The sequence below is a fragment of the Pantherophis guttatus genome, chromosome 3 (genome assembly GCF_059756535.1).
Source record: "Pantherophis guttatus breed Tessera chromosome 3, ASM5975653v1, whole genome shotgun sequence".
In the NCBI taxonomy this organism is placed as follows: domain Eukaryota; kingdom Metazoa; phylum Chordata; class Lepidosauria; order Squamata; family Colubridae; genus Pantherophis; species Pantherophis guttatus.
In genome coordinates this window covers 212,050,503-212,074,789 of record NC_142065.1, presented here as the reverse complement: position 1 = coordinate 212,074,789, position 24,287 = coordinate 212,050,503, and the positions used below count along the sequence as shown (strand labels likewise).

At 45.6% G+C, this 24,287-nt stretch overlaps 1 protein-coding gene across 8 annotated transcripts in view; it reads right to left on the bottom strand.

The window, feature by feature from the left end:
* The window catches only part of ADGRB1 (adhesion G protein-coupled receptor B1), a 387,137-nt gene that overhangs the window by 226,318 nt on the left and 136,532 nt on the right, over positions 1 to 24,287 (bottom strand). For all 8 annotated transcript variants that reach the window (XM_087890962.1, XM_087890963.1, XM_087890966.1 and 5 more), the window contains exon 3: positions 3,834 to 3,992. In XM_087890962.1, the coding sequence (XP_087747088.1) occupies positions 3,834 to 3,992 (159 nt within the window). The remainder of the gene's footprint in view (positions 1 to 3,833; positions 3,993 to 24,287) is intronic.

Below are 24,287 nucleotides of genomic sequence, written 5' to 3'. Positions count from 1 at the left end.
ACAGCAAATAGGCGTTGTGTCCAAAGGTGCAAAGTGACTCGCCAGAGATTAGCTTTGTCAGTCACAGAGTCCGAATGGCCACCACACTCCCTTTTACAGCCTGTGGGGTGTGGTCCAGTGACTCAGCTTAATCTCTGGCATGCCTCCTTTTCTGCTGTGCATGCTTGTCTCTCCGACGCTGGCATGGGTCCAACCACAATGTTTCTTCGTCACTATCCGATGGCTCGGAAAGACCTGGCTCCTGGCCAATCTCTTCTCCTTCAGGAGACACCTGAGGCATTGCCAGAGAGGAGGGTCCTGGAGAGGGAGGCCTGGCTGTCTCCTCTCCTTCATGCTCAGAGCCTTCTCCCTCCGATAAGATAGGCTCGGAGGACGGAGCCACAACACTTATCTGACATTATTTGTACAAACTATGGCACTGGGAGTCCCAAAGGTGCTTCTTCAGGCGGCAACTGGACTTTCTTGTTTTTTCTTTGAAGACATTTCACTTCTCATCCAAGAAGCTTCTTCAGCTCTGACTGAATGGTGGGGAATGGAAGGATTGATATTCCTTGCAGCTGGTCATTTGCATCCTTTTAGAGGGTCGTTGAGGCCACTTGGAGGTTTATCTGTGTCCTGAGGGTCACCTGAGTGGTGCTCCTGGTTCCTGTAGTCTGCAATTTCTCTCTCTCTGGAAATCCATTCCTGTTCTCATGCCATTCCAAGGGTGTTCATCCCAAATTGTATAGCTGCTAATTGTTGTCCTTCAAGAATTATGTCCCAGTGTTTAGTCTATAGAGATTCTCAGTCATCCAGGTCAGTGGTGAAATCTAATTTTTTTTTACCACTGGTTCTGTGGGTGTGGCTTGGTGGCATGGTGTGGCTTGGTGGGCGTGGCAGGGGAAGGATATTGCAAAATCTCCATTCCCACCCCACTCAGGGGCCAGCCAGAGGTGGTATTTGCTGGTTCTCCAAACTACTCAAAATTTCCACTATCGGTTCTCCAGAATCTGTTGGATTTCACCTCTGATCCAGGTCATGGTTGTCCCAAAGGTGCTTTTTCAGGAGGCAACTGGACTTTCTAGGATTTTTCTTTTCTTTTCTTTATCTTTTTCTTTCAAAAGATGACTGAGAATCTCTACAGACTAAGGCACTGGGGCATAATTCTTGAAGGACAACAATTAACTTTGATTTTCTTCTTGACTTGGCAATGCCCGAGAGTCTCGCCTTCCAATTGTGGTGCTCCAAGAAGTATTTTTGAGATTCCCTCATGGCTTTTCCAATTAAGCAGTAGGATATTGTCTGATCTACTGGTGTTCAGCTGAGATCCAGAACCAAGATTTAATCCTATCTAATAAACAATTTTTTTTCTTGCTCTCTTCTAGATTGGAGTGTGGGGGTTAGATCTACAGCTTTACATTTATCTTTGGTTTGCTTTTCTGTTCCTAATTACTTCTAATTACCTCTGGGGAAACATGCTTGCACACTTTAAGATTGTAATAAATGCAAGCATTTATTATGAATTAATACATAAATAATCGGTAGCTGAAGAACATAAATCCCTTTGGGCTTAAGAAGAGAGCAAACAGTTGGAATGTGAATGGGGAACGGCTCAGAATAACAACCCCCGAATCCAATCAGAATATTTCAACTTCTTTTAATTGCATACAAGCCACTCATTGGTTGTCTCGTCTCGTGCAGCAATAGGAATGGCAAATGTAAGATACAGAGAGAATAATAGAATAACAAAGTTTGAAGGGACCTTGGAGGTCTTCTAATCCAAGCCCTTGCTCAAGCAGGAGACCCTGTAACATTCTGGACAAATGGCTGTCCAATCTCTTCTTAAAAACCTCCAGTGTTGGAGCGACCACAACTTCTGGAGGCAAGCTGTTCCACTGGTTAATTGTTGTCACCGTCAGGAAATTTCTCCTTAATTCTAGGTTGCTTCTCTCCTTGATTAGTTTCCATCCATTATTCTGCCATCAGGTGCTTTGGAGAATAGGTTGACCCCCTCTTTGTGGCAACCTCTGAGATATCAGAACACTGTTATCATGTCGGATGTCAGCACTTCAAGCTGCATTTACTCTAGTGCTGACATAAGAAGGAGAAGCGGAGGCATCTGGAAAGGGATGTTTGACTTTTCACCTACTTATTTTCCCTGGAGATAATATCCCCTAGGAGATGGGATGGGAGGGGGGAAATTCCTTTGAGCTGGAGCAGTAGATTAGGGGTAGAGTGACTTGGAAGATGGCCAATGAGTGCAGGGGAGTGGGGAACGGAAAGGGAGGGTTTTGGGTCTGGAAGTCAGTGTTGGCTGCGATGGAGTCCGAGTTAGAATGTTGTGCTTAATAAATGGGAGTTTTTCTTCAAAGACTTTGTTTGAAATGCAATTTATTTGAGACGACCTCGAAACCTGACATCGACCTTCTTTTCATTAAAGTAGACATGCCCAATTCTAGCAACTGTTCTTTATATGTTTTAGCCCCCAGTCCCCAATCATCTTTGTTGCTGTTCTCTGCACTCTTTCTAGAGTCTCAAATTGTTGTTTTTTCCTATCGTAGTGACCAAAACTAAACATACCTTGTGTGTGAAGAACAGAGAAATGTCTGCAGTTAAGGAAGTCAAAATTGTAAATAGAGTCTGGAGCATATATATCAGTGATGGCAAACGTTTTTGCCATCGCGTGCCAAAAGCGGGGGAGTTGGGGGTCACACGTGCACGTGCTGACACCCATAATTCAATGCTCCCCCCATGCATGGGCATGTGCCCCTTACACGCCCCCCCACTTTTGGCACGCAATAGTACGGTGGGCCCAGTAGGCCCGTTTTTCGCCCTCCCCAGGCTCCAGGGGCTTTCTAGGAGCCTGGGGAGGGCAAAAATGGCCTTTCCCACCAACCCCAGAGGCCCTCCAGAGGCTGGAAACAGCCTGTTTCCTGACTTCCGGTGGGCCCGGAAGGCCTGAAAATCAGCTGGCTGATGCGCGCATGCACGCCGGAGCTGAACTAGGGCAACGCTCACGTGCCCACCGATATGGCTCCGCGTGCCACCTGTGCTACGTTTACTATAGGTTCGCCATCCCGGATCTATATTCTGAACAGTGTAGTTGCTCTCATAGAAAGTTCCTGCATTGAGAAGTTTGCATTCCAAATTATATGCATTTATTTAAGCAAATAGCTTTTTGTCTATGGAGATTCTCAGTCCCCCAGGTCATGGTTATCCCAAAGGTGCTTTTTTCAAGAGGCAACTGGACTTTCTGGTTTTTCGTTGAAGACATTTCCCTTCTCATCCGAGAAGCTTCTTCAGCTCTGACCGGATGGTGGGGAATGGAAGGATTGATACTCCTTGCAGACAGCTGGTCATTTGCATCCTTTTAGAGAGTCATTGAGGCCACTTGGGAGGTTTGTCTGTGTCCTCGGGGTCACTTGAGTGGTGCAAATGAGTGTGGAGCCTTCTTGGAACTGTTGAAAGGACCGTGTTGTAGACAGGAGATAGGTTGTGTCATATTCCTACCCCTCTGTTAAGAGAAGGCTGTTCTATTTTGACATAGATGGCCTCTTTGACCCCTCTTTCAAACCAGGCGACCCTGAGGACACAGATAAACCTCTACGTGGCCTCAACAATTCTCTAAAAAATGCAAATGACCAGCTGTCTGCAAGGAATATAAATCCTTCCATTCCCCACCCTCCAGTCAAAACTGAAGAAGCTTCTTGGATGAGAAGCGAAACGTCTTCAAAGGAAAACCAGAAAGTCCAGTTGCCTCTTTCAAGAGGCAAAGAGCTTTCTGTTGGGTTTATCCCTGATGGACAGTCAGGAGAACCTGCTAAGAGGTTCCTTCAGAAGCCATGGTGACTTACGGTTGCAAGCTTTCCTGTTGCATAATCTCCCTTCTTCCAAGACTCCTTCACAGACAAGACCTTCTTCAGGAAGAGGTTGACATGTTCGGGTCCGAGTCTGAAGGCCACCACCACAGTCCCTGGTGCACTCGCCCCACGTTGACCAAGGATTCCATCCACCTGAGAATTAGCACAGGGGGGAAAGAAAATACATCAGCCATCACATACCAAAGCAAGAGAAGGCTCTAGTGCCCTCCAAGGTGCATTGACATTATATAAAGTAAAGGTTCCTCCACATATGTGTGCTAGTCATTTCAGGCTCTAGGAGGTGGTGCTCATCTCCGCTTCAAATCCGAAGAGCCAGCGCCAACTGAAGATGTCTCCATGGTCATGTGACCGGCATGACTCAACGCCAAAGGCGCACGGAGCGCTGTTACCTTCCCACCAAAGGTGGTCCCTATTTTTCTACTTGCATTTTTTCTCAGCTGCTTGGCCACACTTGTGCTTAGCCCTCACAAATAACCTACAAAACATTGAATGTTTGTCAGATGTGGGTTTATTCATGCAGAAGAGCCGAGGTGGCGCAGTGGTTAGAGTGCAGTACTGCAGCTACTTCAGCTGACTGCTAGTTCAGCAGTTCAGCGGATCAAATCTCACCGGCTCAAGGTTGACTCAGCCTTCCATCCTTCCGAGGTGGGTAAAATGAGGACCCAGATTGTTGGGGGAAATATGCTATTTAGTATACTGTCGATTGTTGTAAGCTGCCCAGAGTCCTCGGAGAATGTGTGGCATAGAAATATGACTACTAATAATAATAATAATAATAATAATAATAATAATAATAACAACAACAACAACAACAACAACAACAACAACAAGAACACCTGGTCAGTGGGTGCAGCAAAATTTCACAAACTGACTACCTACAACGCCATGACCGCGTTGCTAAGATCATTCACTGGAAATTGTGCCAGAAGTTTGGATTTGAGTACAGCAAAATCCACTGGGAACATCAGGTTGAGAAAGTTTTAGAGAATGAGAAACTCAAGATCTTGTGGGACTTTAGGATTCAGACTGACAGGCACTTGGTCCACAATACACCTGACATAACAATAGTTGAAAAGAAAAAAGTATGGTTCATTGACGTTGCAATACCTGGTGATGCACGGATTGAAGATAAGCAGCAAGAAAAAATCACAAAGTACCGGGACTTGCAAATTGAAGTTGAGCGACTGTGGAAAAAGAAATCGTGTGTTGTCCCGATTGTAATTGGAGCCCTCGGAGCAATACCCAAAGGGCTACCCCGCTATTTAGAAATTCTAAATTTGCCGGACTTGAACATTTTGACTCTACAAAAAACCACCTTACTCGGAACAGCTTACATCCTCCGATGAGACCTTAACAGTTCCTAGGTCCTTGGTTAGGACTCGAGCTGCTGAGCTATTAACCAGCCTCAAAGGCTGTGAATCTCACTAAAGATTAACCAATAATAATAATAATAATGCTACAAGCTGGCTACAAGTCAAGCTGAGCTGTACAAATTCAAAGTCGGCTCTGAGAGCTTTCGCCTCTCAGTGCCCGTTTTCAAGGAAATGCCATGTCCCTAAAGCCGTGTAAGCACTCGGTGTCGGCTGTCTCAGCTGTTCAAACAGCTGGATCAAACAACCCGCTTGCTCGTCGCTCCCCGCCCCTCCCGACGTCATCTGGCAGCACCCAGAGTCCAGTTCAGCCCGATCCGATCGATCACCCAGTGCCACCACCACCACCATCCATGCTTTTGTGTCCTGTCACCCCCATCGCCCACCCCCGTGTCTTCTCACTGCGTTTTGAGTCACCACATTTGTGTGCCGCCCACCCGGGTTCCCTCTCTTCCGCGTTTTTCAGTTTTCGTCTGCAGCTCGTGTGTTGAGCTGCGGACGCGGCTCGATTTTTTTTTTTTTTAATGTGCTTTCTAACTGCTAGGTTGGTAGAAGCTGCGAGAAGTAACGGGAGCTCGCTCCATTTGGTGGCGCTAGGGATTCAAACCGCTGAAGTGCCAACCTTTCGATCGACAAGCTCAGCATCTTAGCCACTGAGCCACCGCGTCCTTATATATATCTAGTCCCTGACACTATATAGGCAGCTCCAAACCATCAAGGGCAGGAGAAGAAACAATGGAAGGTGTTGCAAAGGGGATCCAACCTGGAACTAAGAAGGAAATTCTTGACCATGAGAATAAGAATAAGAATAATTTTATTTCTACACCGCCCTTCTCCCGAAGGACTCAGGGCAGTGTACAGCCTATTAAAAACACAAGACAACATCAGTTAAAATAATTTAAAATTATTCGGCTCAATTTAAAACCCCAAGAATTTAAAACCCAATTTAAAATTGTTATGTTGATAGCCCAGCCTAGCCCAGGACAAATGAGCCTTGGTAGTACAGTGGTTTAAGGCACCCTGTTATTAAGCTGGTTATTAAGACCAGCTGCCTGCAATTACTGCAGGGTTCGAATCTCGCCAAGGCTCAAGGTTGACTCAGCCTTCCATCCTTTCTAAGGTAGGTAAATTGAGGAGCCAGTTCTGGGGGCAATAAGCTGACTTTGTATAAATAGACAAAAGGATGAAGGCTATTGCTGAGCACATTGTAAGCCGCCCTGAGTCTTCGGAGAAGGGCGGCATGTAAATCAAATTAAAAAAAAATAATCAATGGACAACCAGCTAAATATGAGCCAGCAGCGTGCAGTGGCAGCCAAAAAAGCCATTGCAATCCTAAACTGCATTAACAGAGGGATAGGATCAAGGTCAAGGGAGGTACTAATACCACTCCATAAAGCCTTAGTAAGGCCACACCTAGAATCCTGCATCCAGTTTTGGTCACCACGCTAGAAAAAAGATGTTGAGACTCTAGAAAAAGTGCAGAGAAGAGCAACCAGGATGATTAGAGGACTGGAGACTAAAACATACGAAGAACGGTTGCAGGAACTGGGCCTGGCTCGTCTAGTGAAGAGAAGGACCAGGGGAGACATGATAGCCGTCTTCCAATATTTGAGGGGCTGCCACAGAGAGGAAGGGGGTCAACCTGGTTTCCAAAGCACTTGAAGGCCAGACAAGGAACAATGGATGGAAACTGACCAAGGAGAGATTCAACCTGGAAATGAGGAGGAATTTTCTGACAGTGAGAACAATCAACCCATGGAACAGAAGTTGCCTTCAGGAGCTTCATCACTTTGGAAGCTTTCAAGAAAAGACTGAACTGCCATCTGTCAGAAATGGTGTAGGGTCTCCTGCTTCAGCAGGGGGTTGGACTAGATGACCTACAAGGTCCCTTCGAACTCTGTTAATTTGTATCTCTATCTGTAATGGAAGAGATGTCCTCCTGGAGTTGTGGGTGCTCCATCGCTGGAGGTTTTCAAGAAAAGATTGCCGAACCCTGTGTCTGGGATGGCTTAAGAATAAGGGGCTGGACTAGAAGACCTCTAAGGTCCCTTCCAGCCTATGATTCTATGATCCTGAAAAGTCCAGGTAGAAAAAAGTAGAGCTAAAGCAATGGGCCCAAAGTGTTGTCTTACTACATGAGAAGGAAAACACAGAAAGGCATTTCTTCACAATACAGGTAGTCCTCAACAGTACACTTCGCGACCGTTCAAAGTTATGACGACACTGAAAAAAGTGACTTACGACCGTTATTTTACACTTACGACCATCGCAGCACGGAATCAAAATTGAGATTCTTAGCAACCGACTCATATTTACGACGGTTCGAGAGTCCCCGGGAGTCACGCAATCCCCTTTTGCGACCTTCTAACCAGCCAAGTCAATGGGGGGGGGAGCCAGATTCGCTTAATGACTGTGTTACTCACTTAACAACAGCAGCAATTCGCTTAAGAACGGAGGCAGGAAAGGTCATAAAATGGGGGAAATTCACTTAAGAAGTGCCTCCCTCGCTTTGCAAAAGAAAATTGTGGTCGTAAGTCGAGGACTTACCTGTATAGGCAACCTGACATATTTTAGTGGTCTGACCCAGGAATTCTTTTGACCGTTAGTGAGTCGTGACTCTTACTTCCCTCCCACACCGCTAATGAATATGGGGCGGAGGTGGGGGGGGGAGGTCACACCACAGAAAGATGATGGACGTTTGAAAGGAAACAGGTACCGTCACAACAGCCAAACTCAGGTCTCAAAGTGTTCTGCTCCAGCTACGGACCCCAAAGAACGCAGTACACACAAAGTCCCTTCAAACCTTAGTTTACTAAATAAACCAGTTTTTTACAACAACGGCTGTTAATAACTGAAAGCTTACTGTGGTTGGCAGAATGCCCAGAAGCAATTTGCAGGAAGCTGATAAGATAAGCAAGACAAAACATGAAGGTATGTGAACGAAGTTGTTCCCTGCAAATTGCTTCAGCCGGTATTCGTCCTTAAATAGGCTAAGGGAGTGGCCAATTAGCCCCAATCCTTACTCTCGAGGAAACCTCCTCCTGAGGAACCACTCCTGCCTTTTAGTAGCTCTGTGCGCTCGTGCATCGAGAAGAGGCTCCTCCTCTTCTTCCTCTTCACTTAAAGGAGCTTCTGGAGGTTCTGAAGGCCCTGGCTGAATCCCCACCTCTGGCACCACATCTTCTCCAGCCTCCTCACTGTCCGACTCAAGTGCCAGCTGCACAGGCTGCTGGCACAGCACCACACCAGCCTCCTCGCTGTCGGAATCAGCTACTAGCTGCACAGGCTGCATACGGGCCACAACAGTGATAGATTCAAGCTTCAAGAAGTTTTGGAAAAATCTGGGTGCCGTGTTCCTCTCTCTGGCTTCTTGAAGGTGAGTTTTTCAGGCCCTAACAAGGACTTCTTAAAAGTCACACAAAAGTTGGATGTTGAGATTGTGTTTCAAGGTCGTCCACATTTACTGACATAATCGTATCTGCCTAATGGCTCTTCCAGACCAATCAATAGCACACCGGTAATTAGATACGTTTAAATAAACTCATCACTTCATACTATTAAAAGCGGGGTGTTTTATTTCCCCCTTCTCTCCCATCCTGAGCTCCCAAGAGGTGGGAGGAAAAAGGCAGACCAGACGTACAATGGCCGCGGTGAGAAGTGATGGGAGTGACATCTGTCTGCAGCCCTTTTTTTGGACCGATGGTTAAGCAAAGTGCTTAATTGCCCAAATGCATTAAAAAGCTCTTTCGTCCCATCCGCGGCTTGAAAAAAGAAAGCAGCTGCCAATTAGAAAGGAGTGCTTTGCTTAATGACGGGTTATTTAACACTCCTATGCTTTATGGGGAATTTATTGCACACAATTAACCTGTGGAATTCGGTAGTAGAAGAACGGTGGAGGACACTGGGCAGTGTTACGTGGGTACAGAAGACATTCTTGAAAGACGGGCCCTGTTTTATTATTTACCTGAATATATACAGTAAGCCACCCAGGAGTGGTGCGATGGCCTGGAGGTGGAGCTCTCGCCTCACAATCAGGAGGCTGTGAGTTTGATCCTAGGTAGAGGCAGATATTTCTCTCTCTGGGAACAATGGGAATTTATCTGCTGAACAAAACTCCGCGTTGGCAACAGGAAGGGCATCCGGCCAGTAAACACTCTGCTAGATCCATTCAGTTGCCCAGACTCCACCCCGCAAGAGATTATGGCATCGTTCAAAGAGTCAGGAAGATGCCCTATTGTAACAGCTGAGAATTACATTCATTCCCAGCTGAGTCCCAATTATTTATTTATTTATTAATACAACTTATATATCACCCTTCTCCCCAGGGGGACTCAGGGCGGTGGACAGCCAAACTTAAAACACATATAGTACAAAAGTTAAGAAAAAACTAAAATAAAATAAAGGCCTCCCTTGGCAAAGCCCCACAAAGTTCAGTATTTCTGAATGCCGACTGGAAACAAAGTTAGCAATGTTGCTTTCCTGCAAAAGGCCCAAGTGCCTCTGTTTCTCTTTTAAGCCTTACGGCCAATCATCTCCTGGCCTTACTCCTGAGTCATCCCCTTTGCTTTAGCTGCTCTTGCCTTCTGGCAGCTCTGCACATGCGTGCACTAGGAACAGGCTCCTTCTGTTCCTCTGCCTCTCTTCTGTCTGACTCTGGGAGTTGAAGTCCACAGGTCACAAAAGAGCCATAGTTTCCCATCCCTGCACTAATTCATAGCCAGAACTGAGAACCACACACCAAAATCCATAAGTTCAACTTTTCTTTCCTTTAACTAACTTCCCATTGCCCAACCCCTCTGTGACTAGGCAGGTTCAGGCAGGATGTTTTCGTAACGGTTAGTTCAAGCACAGGATGGTATGAAGCTGGTATGATGGGTGACCTTGAAGTAGCACCTCAAGGAGATACACTACTTACTTTCATTTTCCCCCTTGTCTTCCTCCCTTCCCAAAGTTCATGGTAGTCCGTCACTGAATAATAGTGAAGCACAAGCAAGCTTTAAGGACCTGAATAAGATTCCGCACTGGCAACAGGAAGGACATCCAGCCAGTAAATACTGTGCTCCATTCAATTGCCCAGGCTCCACCCTGCAAGGGATTATGATAGGGGTGAAATCCAGCAGGTTCTGACAGGTTCTGGAGAACCGGTAGCAGAAATTTTGAGTAGTTGGGAGAACTGGCAAATACCACCTCTGGCTGGCCCCAGAGTGAGGTGGGCATGGAGATTTTGCAATATCCTTCCCCCAGGAGTGGGGTGGGAAGGGGGATTTTGCAGTATCCTTCCCCTGCCATGCCCACCAAGCCATGCCCACCAAGTCACACCACGCCCACCAAGCCACGTCCATAGAACCGGTAGTAAAAAGATTTGGATTTTACCACTGGATTATGGGGTCATAAAAAGGAGATGACAAGCAAGCATTAAGTACGCAGCTGGCAAGGCTGTCTTCGGTTTGCCATTCCTTCCCCGGAAGTCCAATTTTCATCCCTACTCTTAAAACATTTCCCCCCAAAAAACTAGGGTCAGGAACTACATATAATACCATCCTAAATATCCACTAATGCAAGATATAAGTATCTCCCATTCTTATTAGGAAACGTTCACGCTATTGCCATTCCAGGGCCTGTGTGTGCCTTAGGTATACATTGAATACACCTCCAAATTGAAATGAGGGTCGTTGTAATTACAACCGGAAAGATTTCTTTTCAGAGAGCACCACATAAAAGCCACTTACCCTCTGACCTCCCTCGGTACATGGACGCCAGATCTTGGTCTGTCTCCAAGTTGAACCCTCTTAATTTCAGAGCCGAGAATCTTTTCTGAAAACAAGTCATTCTGTTTTGATCTCTGCATCGGGCCATGAATGAATGTTCTAAGCAAACCGATGCAGACATAAGGCAGAACTAATTACCTCCAGCGACTTCCCCCCAGGAAGAACACAAGTCCAATATTGTGAATCACAGAAATGATGCAGAAACAGTGATCTGTTTTTAACTTTAACATGATGAATCTGCTTCTCTGACACGTTGGCATTTGTTCTTGCGGCAGGCCTAGCCATGAATAACCGGCAGAAGATACTCTGATTGCCACCTAAACTATGGCATTACCTTGTGCGGGATTTGCGAGATGACACCGCGTGGGACCTCGTTGGCCCTCGACGCACAATCTGTGCTGCTAGGACTAGGGAAACCTGCACAAACATTTTTTTGTCATTGTTGTGGTCCGCCAGCAGCCAGCAGAGCTGGCGGCAGACTCGGAGAGTGAGGAGGTTAGGGAGGAACATGGGCCACTCCTGGAGTCTGGAGAAGGCTCTGATGAGGGCTCTGCGTCGGAGGCAGAGATGGGTCCAGGGCCGTCTGACAGTTATCAGCTACCTTCGGAGTTGGAGATAAGTGGGGCAGAAGAAGAGCTGGGGCCTGTTCCCGATGAGCGCATGCGCAGAGCTGTCAGGAGAAGGGAACAATTAAAGAACAGGGGTCGACTCCTTACGCACAGTCACTCAGGCACTCCTCACTTCCCGCCTGGACTACTGCAATGCTCTCTACATGGGACTCCCCTTGAGGTGCACCCGGAGGCTCCAGCTGGTGCAGAATGCAGCTGCGCAGGGGATTATGGGAGTGAGAGGGCGCTCCCATGTGACACCTCTTCTGCGTGAGCTGCATTGGCTCCTGGTGGACTTCCGGGTGCGCTTCAAGGTACTGGTTACCACCTTTAAAGCGCTCCATGGCATTGGACCTGGGTATTTGCGGGACCGCCTTCTGCCGCCAATAGCCTCCCACCGGCCAGTATGCTCCCACAGAGAGGGACTCCTCAGGGTGCTGTCAGCTAGGCAGTGTCAGCTGGCGACCCCCAGGGGGAGGGCCTTCTCTGTGGCAGCACCTGCCCTCTGGAACGATTTGCCCCCGGAGATACGGAGGATATCAAATCTCCAGGCTTTTCGCCGTGCCCTAAAAACTTTTCTCTTCCATCAAGCAGGGCTGGCATGACACCCCCCTCCCCATTTTTGAGATATTAGATTTTTAATTGTTTAATGGGTTTTAGTCGTAAGGTTCTTAAATTTTTGGCCAAAGGGTATAATTCTTTTAAATTTTTAAACTTTGTATTGGATGTTTTTTACTTGGCTGTGCACCGCCCTGAGTCCACTAGGAGAAGGGCGGTATACAAATTTAAATAAAATAAATAAAATAAATTTAAATAAAATAAACTCGGGAGTAAAGGCACAAGGGGATGCTGAATGGCCCCTCCCATAGGGAATAAATAGGAGCAAAAGGGGAGCGGTGTTTGCAGGAGACAATTAATTCATTTATTATTGTGAGGATTTGCTTATCTGAGTTAGTGCCTCAAAGAGAGACTCGTTGCCAAGAATTTCATTGTATAGCATTGCGCCTGGAAGCCCTCGGCCTGATAAGTTCTGTGGTTGCAATTCAACTTTAAAGGCTTATTGCTGGGACTTTTCTGCATGTGAATGCTAGGAATTCATATTAACCAAATAAAAAGGGTTTTTTGGGGTGTGGGACAAGGAGTCTGTTTTGTGATTCTGTTAAGCCTAATCAGAACAGCCAAGGCCCCGTCAGATCCCAATTCAGAGGAGAAGAACTGGGAACATCGGATGGGGATGTCATGTCTCTTCTCTTTTTTTAGAAACATTTTTTTATTTTTATTTTTAAACAAACAATTCATCATTAATCAATCAGTGTAACATCTGGGTACAAAAAATGTTTTGTGTCGTCTTCAACATTTATCATCATTTTCTTAGTACATATTTATCTTTCCTCTTACATTTAAATTTAATGTATTACAATATATTTTCCCCATATTTCTTATTTTTACATTGCCTATTGTCTATATTCAGTCTCCATCCACTGATAAAATTGCCCCCATATGTTGTAATACTCCGATTCTTCCTTCCCTCTAATTGCTAAGGTTAATCTACTCATTTCTGCACATTCTAATATTTTCTTAATTAGCTCTCCCTTTGTAGGAATTTTTTCCGCTTTCCAATTTTGAGCAAATACCATTCTTGCTGCCGTTATTATATGGATAATCAAATATATATTTTCTTTACTAAATTTCTCTGGTATGATACACAACAGGAACAGCTCCGGTTTAAGGTCAATATGTTGCTGTGTCATTTTCTCTAGCCATATTTGAATTTTTGCCCAATAATTTCTCACTTCTGGACATGTCCACCACATGTGATAGTACGATCCCGATGTGTGGTGGCATTTCCAAAATCTAGTTTTTTTTTGTTTTTTGTTTTAATTTGATTTATATGCCGCCCTTCTCCGGAGACTCAGGGCGGCTTACAATGCGTTAAGCAATAGCCTTCATACTTTTGTATATTTATACAAAAGTTGATTTATCTCTGAACATTTTTGCCAATCTTTTCATGATGGCACGTCTCTTCTGGAACATCTGGAGAAACCAGGGGCTGAGGACAATGCTGTCCCAGGTGTCAGCCCTGAAGCCATTTTGGGAACATCTTCAGGGCTGCCACAACAAGGCTGGATAGAGCTGTGGGAATGTGAGGGGGGAGATAGAGATAGTTGGGGGATGTGTAGCCAAAATAGCATTCTTTCCTGTGGAAGCCAAGGACGTCTTGCCAGGTGTTGGAAGGCGTGGACAAAAGCCAGCCAGAATTGGGACTGTGACCTGATGGACCATGTGATGGATGTGTGACCTGGTGGGCATGAACTTTGGGTTTTGATTTGGGTGGCGAAAATCCTGGGGCCTTCAGAGTCGGGTTTTCACCAGCTGTGCCAAGATGGCATTCCAAATAAAATTATGCTTTGAGGAAATTCCAGGCCTCAGAGTCTTGATTGCTTTGGGCTTGTTACAGGGGTAGGTTCTACTTATCTTTACTACTGGTTCGCAACGGGATCGCACATGTGAGCGAAGTGAAGCTTCTGTGCATGTGCAGATCGCCGATGACGACATCTGGGGCGGTGGACGGAGCCTCCCGCTGGTTTTACTACCGGTTCTTGCAAACCGGTCCGAACCGGGGGCAACCCACCTCTGGTTTGTTACTTGGAACCCTGACACCAGGCCTGTCTGACATTGGAGGAAGTGGTTGACCAGATGGGGAGCTGCCTGCCTTCACGAAGGCAGGGGAGGATTGGCTATAGACTGGGCAGTGGTGATGAGAGCCAACAGATCCCCTCTGATGAGGAACAACTGTGTCCCTCACCTGATCTGAGGACATGGAGAGTGATCGTGTCACTGCTAGGGGCTCCGCAACAACCATAACTTTGGGGATCATAATTTCAAACTGTTGCTGAACAAATGTCATAAATCAAGGACCTCCCATAGGTATAAAGATGTCCCTGTGGGTTTTCCTCCACTCGTCGTAGCTGACAGTGGTCATCTCTGTTTCTTTAAGCCATTGAAATAGCGCTGCTTGAAGATGTTGCCAGGGTCATGTGGCCAGCATGACCTCCTGCCACAGCACAAAATGTACAGTGAAACGCAGAACCCTGTTACCTTCCCACCAATGCGCTACCTATTTATCTACTTGCATTTACATGCTTTCGAACTGCTAGGTTGGCAGGAGGTGAGGCAAGTGACTGGCGCTCACCCTGTCATGTGGTGGTAGGACTCAAACTACCAGAGTATAGAATTTCTCTGGCATCTTTTAAGCCACTGAGCCACTCCACCTCCCCATACATATAATTCAGGGGTGAAATCTACTTATCTTCCTTACCAGTTCAGAAGTGCACCCCGCCCGCACACACTTGGTTCGCTCGTGTGCACGCATGCGTCACATCAGCGCACAGACCCTCTGTGCATGCGCAAAACCTTCTGCACATGCGCAGAGGATAAAAAAACACATTACTTCCTGGTTAAAACCAGGAAGTAACAACAACTGGGTGGGTGGGCGGAGCCTCGCGCCACCATCGCTACCGGTTCTCTGAACCACCTACCACAATTGCTACCGGATCTCCCGATCCGGTCCGAACCGGGAGCATTTCACCCCTGATATAATTCATTCAAAAACAGTAGGACTGGGTATAGGTAGAACATCTCGACAACACATCAGAATAACAAGAATAGGAAAGGGACCTTGGAGGTCCCTCTAGTCCAATCCCCTGCTCATGTAGAAAATGCAACAAGAAGAGCCTTGGTGGCGCAGCAGACTAAGGTGCTATTAAGTAGCACCAGCTGCCTGCAATTACTACAAGTTCAAATCTCACCAGGCTCAAGGTTGACTCAGCCTTCCATCCTTCCGAGGTAGGTAAAATGAGGACCCGGATTGTGGGGGCAATAAGCTGACTTTGTATAAAATAGAACACCGCTTTGGGGAGGGGGCAAAAAAGCCCTACTAAGCAGGTATATACAAAAGTATGAAGGCTATTGCTTAACGCATTGTAAGCCGCCCTGAGTCTCCGGAGAAGGGCGGCATATAAATCGAACCAATAAATAAATAAATAAACTAGACATGCCCAATTCTAGCAACCATTCTTTATATGTTTTAGCTTCCAGTCACAGTGGTGAAATGTAAAATTTGTTACTACCAGTTTTGTGGGCGTGGCTTGGTGGGGGATAATGTGACTGGGTGGGCGTGGCCAACTTTTTTTTTTTTACTTTTAAAAGCATTTTTTCTGCCACCTCTTCAGCCGAAGAGGTTGTAAAAAAAAACAACAACTTTTAAAAGCCTCTGAGGATCCCAGCTGAGCCATGCGATCATCAGAGGCTTTTTTTTTTTTTACTTTTAAAAGCATTTTTTTTGGCTGAAGAGGTTGTAGAAAAAATGCTTTTAAAAGTAAAAAAAAAAAAGCCCTTGATGATCGCGCGGCTCAGCAGGGTATTGGGGGGGGGCAAGGATTTTTGCTACCGGTTCTCTGAACCATCCGCCGCCATCGCTACCGGATCGGGTGATCTGGTTCGAACCGGGAGCATTTCACCCCGTCCAGTCCCCTCAAGAGACAATCAATATAAAATTTACCGTTCCTATGAAAATTTTAATTTTAGCCAATTTAGGCGGGCCTTCTCATTCTCCAAAGGCCATATCATTGCACCAACAAATACTGTCTTTGCCTTTTGAAAAGGTACTAATAAGCATTAAGTAGCAAGCTGGCAGTGCTACACAGATTGCTATTCTACCCAGCTAAAAATGCAAATTGCAGGTTGGGAATCACAGACGGCTGTAATAACCATCCAGGTTTTAATCATTAAAATACGGCAAGCAGAGAGGGAAAACCTGGAGCAGAGAGCCTAGTCTGGATGCTGTACGAATCGTGTTTCGTCCGTCTTGGAAGCTGGAGGTGGCTTTAAAGTTCGATGATCCATATGAGCCGAGGTGGCGCAGTGGTTAGAGTGCAGTACTGCAGCTACTTCAGCTGACTGCCTAGTTCAGCAGATGAGCGGATCAAATCTCCCCGGCTCAAGGTTGACTCAGCCTTCCATCCTTCCGAGGTGGGTAAAATGAGGACCCAGATTGTTGGGGGCAATATGCTATTTAGTATACTGTCTTTGGTGTAAGCCGCCCAGAGTCCTCGGAGAGTGGGCGGCATAGAAATATGACTAATAAATAAATAAATAAATATTTTTTAAAAAATAAAATAAAGTTAGATGATCCATAATTACATCCCTGTCTTCAAAGGGAAATTTCCAAGAGAAGATTCAGCCTCTGCAGTTTCCTAAATTATGTTTCCTGGTATAGTTGCTTTTAAAATTCAAAGGGGGAGGGAGAAGGTGAAAGGTAAAGGTTCCCCTCGCACATACGTGCTAGTCATTCCCGACTCTAGGGGGCGGTGCTCATCTCCGTTTCAAAGCCGAAGAGCCAGCGCTGTCTGAAGACGTCTCCGTTGTCATGTGGCCGGCATGACTCAACGCCAAAGGCGCACGGAACACTGTTACCTTCCCACCAAAGGTGGTCCCTATTTTTCTACTTGCATTTTTTATGGGCTTTCGAACTGCTAGGTTGGCAGAAGCTGGGACAAGGAACAGGAGCTCACCTCATTACGCGGAACGAGGGATTCGAACCGCTGAACTGCCGAACTTTCAATCGATAAGCTCAGCGTCTTATCCACTGAGCTACCGCATCCCTGGTATAGTTGCTTTTAAAATTCAGAGGGGTAGGAAGAAGGTTACTGCACTTGAGGGCAGGACAAGAAGAAATGGGTGGAAATTAATAAAGTAGAGAAGCAACTTAAAACTAAGGAGAAATTTCCTGACAGAACAATTAATCAATGGAACAACCTCCAGAAATGCTCCAACACTGGAAGTTTTTAAGAAGAGGTTGGATAACCATTTGTCTGAAGTGGTGTAGGGTTTCCTGCCTAAGCAGGGGGTTGGACTAGAAGACCTCCAAGGTCCCTTCCAACTTTGTTATTCTATTCTATTCTATTCTATTCTATTCTATTCTATTCTATTCTATTCTATTCTATTCTATTCTATTCTATTCTATTTGCAAAACGAAAAGTAATGGATGGAAACAAATCAAGGATCTTGGAGCCCTGATGGACGATCATTTAAATATTTTTTTTTATTTTTTAAAGCATTTTTAACTACCAGTTTGGTGAACTGGTAGCCTTTTCTTCCTACAGGTTCCAGCAAACCGGCCTGAACCGGTAGCATTTTACCCCTGCTTTATGCTGAATTTTCTTTCTTGAGTCCTGGAAGGCTTCCGTTCTGCGATAACCTGCAGTTGTGTTAATTTTCATTCCCTTCCCAAGAGCCACATTGCTTTTTCCCCTACAAGAGTCAAAAGAGGAAGCCTTAAGCAAACTCCTCCCTGGCTATTTAATCTCAAATCAAGGGGAGCTGAGTTTGCTCAGGGAATTAGCTAAATATCCCTCCTGCGCTTCTCACTACATGGAGGGAATTGGCTTACAAATCAATTGAATGTGTGCGTTTTGGAGCTTGCATAGCCAGAGGTGCCTATTACAGCCTTGCAAAAAACCCTGTAAAGTCATTTTAATATTATTAGCCCCATGACACAGAGGGGAAAATTAGGTCATCTGGGCAGTATATGGAAGAGATCAACATCTGACTGAGAACGGAGGTTATGGAGTTACAGAATAACGGAGTTGGAAGGGGCCTTGGAGGTCTTCTAGTCCAACCTCCTGGTCAAGCAGGAAACTCTATGTACCACTTCAGACAAATGGTTGTCCAATCTCTTCTTAAAAGCCTCCAGTGTTGGAGCATTCACAACTTCTGGAGGCAAGGTGTTCCACTGGTTAATTGTTTTTACTGTCAGGAAATTCCTCCTTAGTTCTAAGTTGCTTCTCTCCTTGGTTAGTTTCCACCCATTGCTTCTTGTCCTGCCTTCAGGTGCTTTGGAGAATAGCTTGACTCCCTCTTCTTTGGGGCAGCCCCTGAGATATCGGAAGACTGCTATCATGTCAACCCTAGTCCTTCTCTTCATCAAACTAGACATACCCAATTCCTGCAACCGTTCTTCATATGTTTTAACCTCCAGTCCCGTAATCATCTTGGTTGCTCTCCTCTGACCTCAAGAGTGTCCTCTTCTTCTAAGCTTCTCAATAAGGACATCCTTTCTTATAGGATCATTTTCTACCTATGGGTCTCTTCATAGAGCTGGTCATAAATTAGATCGTACCTCATCAACATGATCAGAGGGAATGATGATTGTAAAAGCCACCAAGGAACCCAGTTCAAGACAATGGAAAAAGTAAGATGCAGAAGAGGGAAATATTTAATTTCTATTTATTTATGAATTTAACCTTCCTTCCTTCTCCTCCCTCCCTACATCTCTCCCTCCGGTCCCGCTCTCCCTTCCTTCCTTCCTTCCTTCCTTCCTTCCTTCCTTCCTTCCTTCCTTCTCTTCCCTCCCTTTCCCTCTTTCTCCCTCCCTTCTTTCTCTTCCCTCCCTTCATTCCCTTCTTCCCCTCCCTTTCTCTTTTTCTCCCTCCCTCTCCTTCCTTCCTTCCTCCCTGCCTTCCTCCAATCCTTCCATCTACCATCTTCCTTCCTTCCTCCCTGCCTGCCTGCCTTCTTCCCTCCCACTCTCCCTCTGTCCCTTCCTTCCCTCCTCCCTCTTTCCTTCCTACTCTCCATTTATCTCCTTCCTTCCTTCCTTCCTCCCTCCCTCCCTCCTTCATTCCTACCTCTCTATTTATCTCCTTCCTTCTTTCTTTCTTTCCTTCCTTCCTCCCTCCCTCCCTCGCTCGCTCCCTCTTTCCTTCCTACTCTCCATTTATCCCCCTCCTTCCCTCCTTCCCACCTGCCTTTTGGTACTTAGCAGTTTCAAGACTGGTGGGATGATGTTGTATGTTGCTATGTGCTCCCACAGAGTCTTTCAGCCTCCGCACCAAACAGGCCCATTGTAACCATGCAAATGTATGTGCAGCTGTGATTAAAGGACTGGGAATACGTCAGCTCACCGTTCGGTTATCAGATAGCAGCTTAATCCAAGTCTTTGCTGAGGCTTTGGGAGAATTACAAATGCTATTTTCTCTGTATGGTCTCTCTCTCTCTCCAAGCTCGAGTCCAAACAGTCCTGACATCACAACTCTTAAATGTGTCCCGTCCTTGAAGTGGGTTGGCCTCGGTCAGTCTTTGCAGTAGAAAAGCATTTACAATCCAAACACCACAACATTTTAGAATGGGGAGGCTTCCCCCCCCAGAACAAGATTCAGACTGCTTATTTCCACAGTTAGGATTCCATTTGAAGAAAGCTTCTGAATCCAGGTAGTTTTCGGCCTACAAGCTTTCGTTTAATGACCATTGGCACTGAAAAAAGTGACTTATGACTGTTATTTTGTCTATTCCTCCTCCTCCTCCTCTCTACAAACCACACTCCCTTCTAGCACTGATGATGTTACCCAGTTGGGTAATGAAATGTCTGCAAGAAAGCCACCAAGTTCAGAGAGCACCATGTACTCCACAGTCCTCCTCCTTCTCCTCTTCCTCCTCTCTGCAAATCCCACTTCTTTCTAGCACTGATGAAGTTATCTAGTAGGGTAATAAAACATCTGCAAGAAAACAACCAAGCTCAGAGAGCACTAAGGAATTCCTCCTCCTCCCTACAAACCCCACTTCTTTCTAGCACTGATGATGTTACCTAGTTAGGTCATGAAATGCCTGCAAGGAAACAACCAAGCTCAGAGATCACCAAGGACCCCACAATTCTCCTCCTCCTCCTCCTCCTCCTCCTCCTCCTCCTCCTCCTCCTCCTCTCCTCCTCCTCCTCTATGCAAACCCCACTCCCTTCTAGCACTGGCAACATTACCCAGTTGGGTAATGTACAGTCTCCAAGGAAACAACTAAGCTCAAGGAGAATCAAGGACCCCTCATTTCAACCTTGAGCCACCAATACTTCTTTTGAATCCCTACCCTAAATGGGGGTTGGATTCCCTCCTCTAAGCGATCTTCAGTTCCACGAAAGCAATTTTGAAAGCTTTTTCATTAAATGTATTGCAACGTGGCAGAGAAAATACACCTGATATTGTTTTCGCCACGGCATTAAGTTGCAATTTGGTGGTGAAAACCACAAGGGAAGTCACCCTTCCTAAAAGAATGAAATATTTTGAGAAATATTTAAAAAGTCAGAATAATATATTTCCCTAAAGGAGAAATATCTTTCTAAAGACAGAAACTCAGAGCTTCAGCTCCCTGCCGCCAGCCGATATTTGGTGCCCATTGAGAAAGATTGGGCCAGTCTATCTACAAAACAAAAGTCCTTCAGGTCCACCGTGATGGGATTAAAACATGACCCTCCAGGACATAATAGCAATAGCACTTAGATTTATATACCACTTCAAACTGCTTTTACAGCCCTCTCTAAGTGGTTTACAGTGTCAGCCTCTTGCCCCCAACAATCTGAGTCCTCATTTTACCCATCTTGAAATGATGGGAGGCTGAGTTAGTCAAGATTGAACTCCAGGCAGTGGGTAGAGTTAGCCTGAATTCTAACCATCGTGCACCATGGATGGATGGATGGATGGAGGGAGGGAGGGAGGGAGGGAGGGAGGGAGGGAAGGAAGGAAGGAAGGAAGGAAGGAAGGAAGGAAGGACAATAGCAATAGCAATAGCAATAGCACTTAGATTTATATACCACTTTACAGTGCTTTACAGCCCTCTCTAAGCAGTTTACAGAGTCAGCCTCTTGCCCCCAACAATCTGGGTCCTCATTTTACTGACCATGGAAGGATGGAAGACTGGGTCAACCTTGAGCTGGTCAAGATTGAACTCCAGGCGGTGGGTAGAGTTAGCCTGAATTCTAACCATCGTGCACCATGGATGGATGGATGGAGGGAGGGAGGGAGGGAGGGAAGGAAGGAAGGAAGGAAGGAAGGAAGGACAATAGCAATAGCAATAGCAATAGCACTTAGATTTATATACCACTTTACAGTGCTTTACAGCCCTCTCTAAGCAGTTTACAGAGTCAGCCTCTTGCCCCCAACAATCTGGGTCCTCATTTTCCTGACCACAGAAGGATGGAAGACTAAGTCAACCTTGAGCCGGTCAAGATTGAACTCCACGCGGTGGGCAGAGTTAGCCTGCATTCTAACCATCATGCACCATGGATGGAGGGATGGAAGGAAGGAAGGAAGGAAGGGGAAGGAAGGAAGGAAGGAAGGAAGGAAGGAAGGAAGGAAGGAAGGAAGGAAGGAAGGAAGGACAATAGCAATAGCACTTAGATTTACATACCGCTTCACGGTGCTTTCCAGCCCTCTCTAAGCAGTTTACAGAGTCAGCCTTTTGCCCCCAACAATCTTGGTCCTCATTTTACCAACCTTGGACGGATGGAAGGCTGAGTCAACCTTGAACCAGTGAGACTCGAACTGCTGAACTGCTGCCAGCTGGCAGTCAGCAGAACTAGCCTGCTGTACTGCATTCTAACCACTGTGCCACCACGGCTCATAGCAGAACTTACCACATGACACAATTTCCTAAAGACATTGCATCACCCAGCAAGCTTCAGCCAAACCTGGGACTCGGACAACCTACAAAGTTAGCTATGACCCCTACAACAACGCATTGAACAACACAAAGAGCCTTGGTAGTACAGTTAAGCTGGTTATTAACACCAGATGCCTGCAATTACTGCAGGTTCGAATCTCGCCAAGGCTCAAGGTTGACTCAGCCTTCCATCCTTTCTAAGGTAGGTAAATTGAGGACCCAGTTGTGGGGGCAATAAGCTGACTTTGTATAAATATACAAAAGGATGAAGGCTATTGCTTAACGCATTGTAAGTCGCCCTGAGTCTCCGGAGAAGGGCGGCATATAAATCAAATTTTTTAAAAAAAGAATACATCTTCTTGCACAGGAATAGGAAGCTCAAGTTCAAAACCCAGAGACAATATAAATAACCCTCATTCTCAACTCCATGTGGTCAGCTGCCCAGAATTACATGTGCTTGGTGGTTCTGCTTCACCATTAAACCATCTTTCCAATCATCTTCCATGTTTCCAGTGTCTTTTTCCCCACTTGGAACTGAACCCAGATGAACATTTCTCCCAACAACCAGGAAATAAAAATCTAAGGCATCACATGGCCTTTGGATTGAGCCACTTCCGTTGTTGGTGACTCTAGTCTAAGGCCTAATAGCCATGCAAAAACATCCCAGGCAATCAATTGTGCATTTGTGTGTTCTGTTATACATAGAATCACACACGACCATCGCAATATCCTGTTTAGCAATGGATTCCTTGAGCCCTGCCCTCCACCGAAACACGATAGGAGCATAGTGATTATTGATCTTAGAGCTGGCCTTGTCTTTGAAAGCCAGTAAATGAAATCTCCGTATTTTCTCTCCGCCTTAGAAATTCTCAGAAATAGAGTTCTACCAATCTCCATCCATCATCTCCCTTCCGTTGCCTTTTCTTCTTAAGGACAAAGACACGGAAAGGCAAAATGAAGACAGGCAATAAGTTAAATCCTCGTGGACCACTGCTCTTCCACCAGCTTGGGATGAGATGGGATGGGATGGGATGGGATGGGATGGGATGGTGTGGTGTGGAGTGGAGTGGAGTGGAGTGGAGTGGAATGGAATGGAATGGAATGGAATGGAATGGAATGGAATAGAATAGAATAGAATAGAATAGAATAGAATAGAATAGAATAGAATAGAGGATAGGAATGGGAATGGGAATGGGAATGGGAATGGGAATGGGAATGGGAATGGGAATGGAGTAGAATAGAGTAGAGTAGAGTAGAGTAGAGGTGAGTAGAGTAGAATAGAGTAGAATAATAAAATATGGAAAATAGAATAGAATAGAATAGAATAGAATAGAATAGAATAGAATAGAATAGAATAGAGGATGGGAATGGGAATGGGAATGGGAATGGGAATGGAGTAGAGTAGAGTAGAGTAGAGTAGAGTAGAGTAGAGTAGAGTAGAGTAGAGTACAGTAGAGTAGAGTAGAATAATAAAATATGGAAAATAATAGAATAGAATAGAATAGAATAGAATAGAATAGAATAGAATAGAATAGAATAGAATAGAATAGAATAGAATAGAGGATAGGAATGGGAATGGGAATGGGAATGGGAATGGGAATGGAGTAGAATAGAGTAGAGTAGAATAGAGAGAGTAGAGTAGAGTAGAGGTGAGTAGAATAGAATAGAATAGAATAGAATAGAATAGAATAGAATAGAATAGAATAGAATAGAATAGAGGATAGGAATGGGAATGGGAATGGGAATGGGAATGGGAATGGGAATGGGAATGGGAATGGGAATGGAGTAGAGTAGAGTAGAGTAGAGTAGAGTAGAGTAGAGTAGAGTAGAGTAGAGTAGAGTAGAGTAGAGTAGTCAAGTGTTGCAGTTCTTTCAGAATCCTCTGAGGTTCCTCTGAGCCAGACTCCTTTTCAAAACGATGCTCCCTTCCGAAAGCGCGCTCACATTTTCGTTTCTGGGCGAACCGTTTGTTACAGTTATGTGACCTCTGCCTAAAAGGGCCAAACTCATTAACGACGGAAATCACAGGTTGCATTGCAACTCAACCTGATGAACGGCTCCCAGTTGCGCGGCCCTTTTGGGGTGTCGAGGAATGGGAGAAGAGAAGAATGTCTCTCGTATTTAAATCCTGGGTACATCTCAACTGGGAGTACGACTCCGCAGACCAGCGAGATAGCACTGCGACCGGTTCTGTGT